At 55.5% G+C, this 10,313-nt stretch overlaps 1 protein-coding gene across 3 annotated transcripts in view; it reads left to right on the forward strand.

The window, feature by feature from the left end:
• The first annotated feature begins 1,306 nt into the window (after window positions 1–1,306).
• POLR3H (RNA polymerase III subunit H) overlaps window positions 1,307–10,313 on the forward strand; it is a 12,501-nt gene continuing 3,494 nt past the window's right edge. For all 3 annotated transcript variants that reach the window (XM_021687445.2, XM_021687446.2, XR_002480156.2), the window contains exons 1-5: window positions 1,307–1,352; window positions 1,605–1,734; window positions 4,251–4,347; window positions 9,168–9,254; window positions 9,680–9,743. In XM_021687445.2, the coding sequence (XP_021543120.1) occupies window positions 1,624–1,734; window positions 4,251–4,347; window positions 9,168–9,254; window positions 9,680–9,743 (359 nt within the window). In that variant the 5' untranslated portion in view covers window positions 1,307–1,352; window positions 1,605–1,623. The remainder of the gene's footprint in view (window positions 1,353–1,604; window positions 1,735–4,250; window positions 4,348–9,167; window positions 9,255–9,679; window positions 9,744–10,313) is intronic.

The raw sequence follows: 10,313 nt of genomic DNA on the forward strand, positions 1-10,313 counted from the left end.
AGCTACTGAATTGTCTTAGCCCAAGCCCATGTTACCTATCATATGAAGATGAGTGGGAATGGCAGGGGTGGCAGGGGAAAGAACAAACTGGGGCTGGAGGTGTGGGTAGAGGCAAGATCCTTTTTTTTTTTTTAAGATTTTATTTATTTATTTGACAGAGAGAGGGAACACAAGCAGGGGGAGTGGGAGAGGGAGAAGCAGGCTTCCTGCTGAGCAGGGAGCCCAATGTGGGGCTCGATCCCAGGACCCTGGGATCATGACCTGAGCCAAAGGCAGACGCTTAACGACTGAGCCACCCAGGCGCCCCCCCACCCTGTTATTTAAGATTTTATTTTAGAGGCAAGACCCTGCAGGGCCTTGTGAGCTACCATAAAGGTTTTGGACTTATTTATTTATTTTAAAGATATTTATTTATTATTTGAGAGAGAGAGAGAGCGCGCGCACCAGCAGGACCGGAGGGAGGGGGAGGAGAGGGACAAGCGGACTCCCGGATAAGCAACACAGGGCTCTATCCCAGGACCCTGAGATCATGACCTGAGCTGAAGTCAGTTGCTTAAGTGACTGAGCCACCCAGGCGCCCCAATTTATTTATTTATTTATTTATTTTAAGTAATCTCTACACCCAAGGTGTAGGCTTGAACTCACAATCTAGAGATCGAGTCGCAGGCTCCACGGACTGAGCCAGCCGGGCGCCTCAAAGTTTCGGACTTTATTATTAGTTTAGTGGGAAGCTACTGAGGTTGTTTTTGGGTCCCAACTTATTATCACTTTTCAATTGAGATGTAATCTGCCTACAATTAAATGCAAAGATCTTAACTATAGAGTTTAATGCGGTTTTTAAAAAGACTTATTTTTAAGTAACCTCTGTACCCAGCGTGGGGCTTGAACTCACAACCCTGTTATCAAGGGTTGCATGCCCTACCGACTGAGCCAGCCAGGCACCCCTGACAATTGCATACATCTGTGTAACCCACCCCCTAGAAGAAGATACGAAACATTTCTATCAGGTCCCGCCTGCCCCTTTCCAGTTAATTCTCCCGCCTCCAGGATACTGAGGGGTCTAAGCATCCTGTGCCGGCTTTTGAGAGGATCCCTCCGGCTGCGGCGCAGAGCACGACGTGAGACCCGGAAGAATAGAGTAGAGCACTGGCCAAGCCGGTGAAGTCTGGAACGCCTGGTCGCCTAGCAACCAGAAAGCGCGGTCGGAGGGTTGACGGCTCCGCCCCGGCGGAAGGGGAGGCCCCGCCCCGCCCCCGCGCCGCGTCGGGGGGCGGGAAAAGGCTTCTTATTGGTCTGTTCTCCGGAAGCGAGATTCGGAGTCTTGTCCGGAGTCGGCTGCGCGTGGGAGCGCGGTGCGTGGCCGCGGCGCGTGTTTCGTGGAAGGGGGGGTGGGCAGCGCGGGGTCGTGCGACGCGTGCTCGCAGCACTCCCACTGGAGCGAGGGCCCCTCGCGCTAAGCCTGTTTCCTCACTTTGCAGCGGCTGAGCGTGCCCCGCACGGGTACCCGGCGCCCTACCTCGCAGCCCCACTGCCGGGTTGGGGGGGAGGGGCTTGGGGAATGCCCACCGCCCCAGACGGTGCGAGACTGACCCTCCCATTCCCAGGGCCCCAGCGCAGGCCGGGATGTTTGTCCTGGTGGAGATGGTGGACACCGTGCGGATTCCCCCGTGGCAGTTTGAGAGGAAGCTCAACGACTCCATTGCCGAGGAGCTGAACAAAAAGTTGGCCAACAAGGTACTGGGCCCGCGCGGTCGCTGGCAGGCCTTGGCACCGGAGGGCCCAGCACTGCCCACCTGCCCGCTGCAGGCCTGGCCTTGGTCATGTCAAACCTCGGCCTTGGGCAAGTAGCTTAACGTCTCAGAACTCGGTTTCTTCACCTGTACACGGGATGGGGGTAATCCTTCTGCACGAAGGATGTCAGAGGGAATCAAAAAAGAAACTGATTTTGAAAAAGGCTCTTGTAACTGGGAAATGCTAGATTCTACACTGCCAAATTACTTTGCAGTCTTGGGCAGGTCACTTACCCCTCTGGGCCTCAGTTTCCATTTGTAAAATGGAAATAATAATGGTTGTCCAACCGCGCACTGTTTTTGTGAAGATGGACACAGTGGTTTAGAGTTAACGGTCAGGAGGTTTATCCATTCATTCCTGCAAAAAAGTATTTGTGCACCTTTTATATGCCAGCCCTACATGACTTAGTGACAGCTAGTCTGGGGCCTTCCCACCGCCTTTTCTGTAGTAACCCTCCCTCAGTTACTCTGTGTCCTATCACTTTTTCCTTCTTAGATGGTTATGGTTTTTTTTGCAGCTCCATGATGGCAGGGACCTTTGTGTTCTCCACACGGTACCCTCATATTTAGCCAGAGCCTGGCACATAGCAGATGTTCCGTAATTGTCTGTTGATTGAATGAACGAGGCAGACAAGGCTCTACCCTGTAGTGTGGTGGGGAGAGCAGATATGAATGAGAGGGACCCACAGTTGAGTATGTGATGACAAGTTGAGGTAAGTGCTGTGAAGGACAGGCATTCACAAGTCTGTGGAATGAAGGAGAACTCTGCCTACAGTGAGGGAGAAAGCAGCTTTGTTAGGGATATGGCATTTGAGCTTGAGCTGAGAGATGATCCTGAAGAGGAACTAACTAGGGGATTCTTTTTTTTTTTTTAAGATTTTATTTATTTATTTGACAGAGAGAGACAGCGAGAGAGGGAACACAAGCAGGGGGAGTGGGAGAGGGAGAAGCAGGCTCCCCGCCGAGCAGGGAGCCCGATGCGGGGCTCGATCCCAGGGATCATGACCTGAGCCTAAGGCAGACGCTTAACAACTGAGCCACCCAGGCGCCCCTAGGGGATTCATTTTTGAGGGTGCAGAGAGAAGAGTTGGGCAGGCAGAGGAAACAGCATGTGCAAAGGCCCTGTGGCAGGAGGGAATATTTCACCCATGATAACATGGAGGAGGCTAGTGTGGCCTGGGCAGAGGAAGAGAGGGGAGGGCAGACTGGAAAGGTGACAGGAGCCAAGCCGCACAGGGCCTGCAGGATGTCATGGCAGTATTGGTCTTCATCCGTAGAATAGCAGGAGGTGATAGGCTGAGAAGGAGCCAGTAAGAGGAAGGTTGGCTGGCTTTAGACACGAGGCCAGTCCCTTCCATAGAGGCTGAGGTCATAGAAGGGAGGTGTATGGATCTGGGGAATTGTTGGTGGAGAGAACTCATGAAGTCCTTAGTGGATGGCTTCTGGTTACTTTGTGAGGTAGAAGGTCAAGGGGTCTGTGGAGGGACGAAGTGTGAGCATTTTGGAGAGAGAAGGTGTGAAAAGTCCAAGAAGGGAATGTAGTCCCTTTGGGTCCTTCGGTGACCTGTTGAGATGAGTCTTCTGTATTTGAGTCATTTGCGAGGAGGCTGCACAGAAGAGGTCCGTGGTCCGGCCAAGGGCACAGATCTTGTGCTGCCGAAGCCAGCCAGACTCTGTGCCTCATTGTGGTGAGGTCTGGCCCGGACTGTAAGTTCTCTGAGCTTCTTGCTAATCGTTGAACAGTCTGCAGGGCTGTAATTGGGAGGTGATGATACCGGTGGCAGATAGGGTGACACCAGCGGGCCCGTGGTTTGGAGCGCCGTGGGGTGCGGAGGGGACAAAGGATGCTGTCTAGTCTCGGCGCCTTGGCCCTGGGTCACTCCGCCAGCCTCAGTCCCTGCGGCCACGGCTGTGTCTCCTACTTTGTGAGCGGAATGGGGGATTAGCCGGGCCTCTGACACCAAGCCCCGAGCTCTAGCATGGACCTGGAGACTTTGGGAAGTGCAGGTTTCAACCAGGGTTCCCTGGTTGTCAGTGATGCTGACTAATAATAATAGTGATCCGTGGTTGACTATTACTACTTCTAGCATGTAAGCCAGACACTGGCATGGGGCTTCACATCCATTCTCTCTGTTTAACAAACCTACAGCCTGGGAGGTCTATTTTTGCAAATGGGGGAAACTGAGGCTCAGAGAAGTGACCTTGGCGGTCACACAGTGGGCGTTGGAACTGGCACTGTAACCAGGATCTGCCTTGTCACAAAGGCCCCGTTCTTTCCAGAGCTCCACATCCTTCAGAGGCCCCTGACCCATGGTTACCTCAGACGGTGCCCCAACTCATTTCTGGCTGTAAAACGGGGGTAATCATTACCTGCCGTGGGTGGTGAGGGTCTCAGGAGAGCATGCTGGGGAGCCGGGCCTCAGAGTCACGGTGTGTGTGTGTGTATGCGGATGCACACAGGTCGTGTACAACGTGGGGCTCTGCATCTGTCTGTTTGACATCACCAAGCTGGAGGATGCCTACGTGTTCCCAGGGGACGGCGCGTCGCACACCAAAGGTGGGTGCCCTTTCCTCTTTTTTTTTTTAAGATTTTTTTATTTATTCATTTGAGAGTGTGCATGAACAAAAGCACGGAGTGGGGAGGGACAGAGAGAGAGGGAGAAACAGACTCCCCACTGAGCAGGGAGCCTGATGTAGGGCTCAATCCCAGGACCCCCAGATCATGACCTGAGCTGAAGACAGACGCTTAACCGACTGAGCCACCCAGGCAGCCTGCCCTTTCCTCCTTGGCATTGGGTTTCTTGGGGTTTGGTTTTTGGTTGTGGGAATCCTGGTCTAGGGATTGGGAGACCTGAGGCCTAGTCCTGACTCTGCCAGGAATTGACTGGGTGATAGTGGGCAGAATCTTACCCCGTCTAGGCCTTGGTTTCTTTACCTATAAGAAATGGTGGACGAGGTGATTTTTTTTTTTTAAGGATTTTATTTATTCATTTATTTGAGAGACAGAGAGAGCACGAGAGAGTGTGCACGCACCAATGCGGGGAGAGGGAAAGGGGGAGAACCCCAAGCCGACTCCTTGCCGAATGTGGAATCCAACACAGGGCTCGATCTCATGACCCTGAGATCAAGACCTGAGCTAAGAATCTGTTGCTACATGACTGAGCCAGGTGCCCCAGACAAGGTGATTCTGGAGGCCTCTCTCGCTCTGATTGTGGCTCCGTGTCTGTGCCCCCTTTGGTCTCATTTATTACTGAGCCCTACTCTGCCGGGCCATCAGGCTACTCAGTCTGGTTGGGGGTGGAGATGGCCAGACAGGTGAGGGCACTTGGAATGGTCATTGCTGGATTAAAAGTGGAGAGCAGGGGTGTCTGGCTGGTTCAGTTGGTAGAGAGTGTGACTCTTGATCTCGGGTTGTGTGTTCAAGACCATGTTGGTGTAGGGATTACTTAAAATCTTTAAAAAAATAAATTAACAGTGTGGAGAGCCGAGGGGAGTGCATCTGTCTCTTGAGAAGGAAGCTGGTTGAGGGTGGGGGACTTTGAGGGGCCCTAGGACTTAATGGTTAAGTGTAGCCTCTGGGATTCAAATCCCAACTTGGCCACTTATTTGCTCTGTGTCCCTGTGTAGAATATGTAATCTCTCCATGCCTCTGTTTCCTTGCCTATAAAATGAGTTAACAGTAGATTTCATATTACAGGACTGTTGTGAGAATACTAAATTAATACATGCAAAGGTCCTAGGATGGGTCCTTGGCACATAGGGAGGGCTCAGTGGCTCATTGATTTGAACTGTTTCCCCTGATTCTGTGGATCCACTAAATGGGTTCTTCTGGGCTGGCCCGTGCAGGGCTGCGTGGGGTAGGATGGCCTCATGTGTCTGGTGGTTGGCAGACTGGCTGGTGGGGAGGGGGGCCTCACCGGGACAGCTCACCTCTGCTGCATGTGGTCTCTTCTTCCTGTAGGAAGATCCCATTGGCCAGAGCAGGTCACATGGCTGAGGTTGGCGTCAAGGGATGGGAAAATAGACTCCACCTCCCGGTGGGAGGAGCTGTAGTTGCACAGCAAAGGGGTGTGCACCCTGGGAAGGGAAGGCAAGGTTGGTTAGCGGACCTGGACGAATAGAGCGATGGTCACCTTGGCTGGGGTCCTCAGGGAGGGCGTGGGGCATTCTCTCTCCTCCCTGGACCAGCCGAAGCAGCAGAAGGCAAGGGAGGGGCCGCTGACGTGGTTCGGGGCCAATCAGCGGGCAGGCCTGCAGCTTTCCATGCACTAGGCACTCAGAGCTGCTGAATCACAGTCTCTGGAGGTGAGCCTGCAGACTGTGCTTTAATAAGGAGCCAGGTGCTTCTCACACAAGGCCAAGTGTGAGGAGCCCTGCCCTAGCCCATCCTGGTCAGCCTCTGGACACAGAGATGTCGAGCATTCCAGAACGTGCCATGAGGCCGCCTGGTGTCTGTGTCCAGGAATCCGGAGACTTAATTAGATTCACAGAGATGTTACCGTGCTCTGTGGACAGCCCTAGGAGCACTTAACAGAGAAATTAAACGGAGATGTGAAAACAAGACCACAGGGCCTCTGTTTATGGAGAAGGATGCCCTCAAGCTGAGCCCAGTCTCTGCCTTTAGACTTGCCCTGGACAAGTGGTGAGAGGCACCAGAACTTCAAGGAAGACTGGGAGGAAAAAGTTAAACTTGGGGAAATTCTGTTCTTTCATTTGGTTGTTTCTGCCACTTGGTGTAAGTTTTCCACTGTTGGTTTTCATTGTCCCCCCACCCCCAGTTCACCCTGGGCCCCCTGGTTCCTTGGGAATGAGGTGTGAGGATTAGGGCCCTGGGTGAGGCATGTCACATGGACCCAGATTTGAATTCTGGCTCTGCTCCCCGCCCCCTGCCGGATGCGGACCTTGAGCAGGTAACGCCGCCTGTCTTGGCCTCAGGTTCCTCATCTGTAAAATGGGGTCAACATTTGGAGCTGTGAAGCTCGCTGTGGTCTGTGGAGCGCCGTGCAGGGTGGTGCTCTGTTATGGAGATCAATGCCATGCTTTAGGGCTGATCTTCTACCCTGGGCCCTGTTCCTGCCGCCCCCCCAGCCCACTGCCTCACCCAGGGCTGTGGCCAGGGTGTGTGGAGGGAGGCCTCAGCCCCATGCCTCCCCCTTTGTTTTGAGGGCTTATTGCCTTGTACTTCCTTCTCCCCGGGCCGGATCACTTCACCTCTCTCGGACGGTTAGTGCTCACAAGATGTCAGTCTCTGTGACTTGTGACACTGTGCCCAGGTGTCCAGCCTCAGCTCTTGTCCTTAGGGTACTTGGACATGGCACCAGTGCCCTGTTACCCTTGTCCCACAAGATGGCTGGCCCCGGGGGGAGCCCCTCTTGACCTGCTCGGAGCTCCAGAGTGGACTCTCCTCATGCCCACCGTTTGCTTTGTTCTGTTTTTGTTTAAGTTGTGATAAACTATACATAACATAAGACTTACCATGTTAATCATTTTTAGTGCCCAGTTCAATGGCATCGAGTACAGTCATTGCTGGGTAACCACCACCACCCTTTTCATCTTCCCAAACTGAAACTCTGCCCCTCTTAAGCATTCACTCCCCGTTCCCCGCAGCTCCGGGCCCTGGAAACCACCGTTGTGCTTTGTCTCTATGAATTTGACTACTCGAGGTACTTCATACAGTGGAATCATCCAGTGTCTGCCCTTTGCAGAAACTCACTACATCCCGAGGCAGCCCTGCTTCTCCTGGGATTTGGCCCGAGCCTGCCCCCGAGAGCGGGTCTTCCTCTTACTGATCCTGCAGCCCCATCCTTGTTGACTTTCCCGGCTCCCGTCTGCCCACTACACACCCCGGAACTTGAGGTCGGGCTCTTGGGAGGTGGCTCCAAATACGGCCCTGGCCTGGCTGGCCCTCCCGCTGGTCTGTGGCCTCCTTTTTGTTTTTAATGGAGATCTCATTTACATGCCATAAAATTCACCCTTTTAAAGCTTACCATTCGGTAGCTTTTAGGATATTCAGTTGTGCAACTGTCACCACGATCTAATTCCAGAACATTTTCCCCACCCCCGAAAAGCAACCCCGTACCTACCAGCAGTCGCTCCTCCTGCTCCCCTCCCCCAGCCCCTGGCAACCGCGGATCTACTTTCTGTCTCTGGGTTCGCCTATTCTGGGCATTTCATATAATGGAGTCACACGGTATGTGGTCCTCTGGAACTGGCTTGTTTCACGTAACGTAATGTCCTCGAGCTTCATCCATGTCGTGGCAGGTGTCTGTACTCCCTCCCTTTTTAAGGCTGAGTAATATTCCGTTTTGTGGATAGACTGCATTACGTTCGCCCCCGCTTCTTCCCTCGTGCTTCCCGCCTGGTGGGGCACGGAGAGGCTGCCCGGCGGGGAGCTGGGGGCCCTGTCGGCCCTCGGGTGGCGTTGGCAGAGCGGGGAGCTGAGGGTGCTGGTGGTGGGAGCCTGTGTGGGGGTGAAAACTGTCCGGGGAAGGTAGATTCCACCCTGTGGCCGTGTTTGGTGGCCCAGAAAGGCTTGGAGTCCTCCCCTGGCAAAGCAGGACAGAAGAGCTAAGTGGCTGTGAGCAGGTCCTGCGGCCCCTCTGAGCCGCTTCCCCATCCTCATGGCGGGGAAGCGTGACAGCCGACACGGGTGGGTGGCGATGGGCACCGTGTGACCGGCAGGATGTAGCCTCACAGTTATTCTCTAGCTCTGGCGGGGGTCAGGCCAGTGCTGGTCACCCCTTTGGGGCTGTCAGGGGCATGAGTGACGAGGTAATGGCTTCTGCCAGGTCCTGGGGGTCTGCCGAGTTGGGGACCACCCAGGGCAGGGCCTGCGAGCCCACAGAGGCATTTTGTTGGCTTCTGTCTCTGCCGTCCATTTCAGGGCATTTTTAACGTCCTATTCCAGGTCAGAGCTATGCCTGGGGCAAACTTTCCCATCAGAGGGAGATGGAAGACTTGTTTCCGAACCTGGCTCCATTTGCCGGTTACTTCTGCCCTTTCTAGAATTTAAGGGAGCGAGTCTAGAGGAAGGGTGGAATTGACTTTGGAGTCATCCATGGCTCAGAATCTGGGTTCAGGAGTGACTTGTCGGGTGGGCTTGGGGGCCAGCCCTCCGTTCAGGGCCACTGCTGTTGGCCTGTTAATGGGGGCCGTGCTGTGGCCCTGCAGGGGACGGGGTGTGGGTCTCTGCGGCTCCACTGGTGGGTCTGGACCCACGGAGGGACTGGGTATGGAGGGCCCAGCGGACTCCGGGGTAGCCACGGGCCTCCGGGTCAGCGGGCTGGCGAGGGTGGTCAACACTGGGAAGCCGGGGCCGCCACAGAGCACCGTCCCTCACGTGCCTGCTCGTCACTGACATTCTTCCTTCACTTCCAGTCCATTTTCGCTATGTGGTGTTCCATCCCTTCCTGGACGAGATTCTGATTGGCAAGATCAAAGGCTGTAGCCCGGAGGGAGTGCACGGTAATGGTGGCCCTGATCCTCAGACGAAGCCTGGGAGCACGTTGGGGCAAGTGGCCAGGCCAGCAGGCCTCCCTTCAGCTTCTGGGCTGGGCCACAGGTCGGGGGAGGGGGGGCTGTCAGGGAGCTGCGGGGGGGAGGGCAGCACACAGCCCCCTCGTGCTCACGCAACAGTGAAGGCCTTGGCCAGCTGCAGGGCTTCACCGTGAGGCCTTCCCTCAGGACCGCGGGCTGGACACAGCAGCTGCCAGAGGGGGCTCAGGGTCCCAGGCACCCTCTGGTCCCAGTTTTGCATGGTGTCCACTGCAGGTTTTAGTGGCTGGGTGGCCTAGGCGGGGGCGCAGGGCTCCGAGGTGGGGGTGGGGGGCTCAGATTTCCATGGCGACAACTGCCCTTGTCCCATGCTGTTACTTTCCCGTGTGTTCCAGTCTCTCTAGGGTTCTTCGATGATATTCTCATTCCCCCCGAGTCGCTGCAGCAGCCAGCCAAGTTGTATCCTCCCAAGGTTAAAGTGGGTCACAGGGGAGCTCGGGTCTTTCCAAAGGACAGTCCCCACTCCTGGGGTGACCCTGGGGCCTGGGATCTGACACTGCTGACCTTTGTGTCCACCCCCCCGCCCCGGCCCGCACTCGTGCTCCAGAAGCTCTGACCTGCCCATGCTCCCATGCTAACCGTGGTGTCCCCACGACCGTGCCCCCATCTGGGCTCTCGTGCTCTGTAGGTGGCGTGCTGTCCCCTTGGCTTAGGTTGTCCTCTCAGGGATCATCTCAGAGATCCCCTCCCTGGAGAGGTTTGTTCTGACTGGCTCGCCTCCCCACTTCCCTGCTATGCGAAACGTCGGCTGACGTTTGAGGGCTTGACTGTGCCCGGTCCGGCTCTGGGTGGTTCCCCTCTGCTGGCTTCCCCCATTGCGCTGCCCCAGCCCTTGCCTGGTCGCCCTAGGGTTGTCTGTTTCTCGGGGTCCTCGCTGAGACTGCTCCCTGGAAGGGACCCCATCTTGTCAGGACTGTGTCCCCAGGACCCAGCAGGGGACCGGGCTCCCGGGGGGGGGGGGGGGGGGGG

The sequence above is a fragment of the Neomonachus schauinslandi genome, chromosome 5 (genome assembly GCF_002201575.2).
Source record: "Neomonachus schauinslandi chromosome 5, ASM220157v2, whole genome shotgun sequence".
Taxonomy (NCBI): domain Eukaryota; kingdom Metazoa; phylum Chordata; class Mammalia; order Carnivora; family Phocidae; genus Neomonachus; species Neomonachus schauinslandi.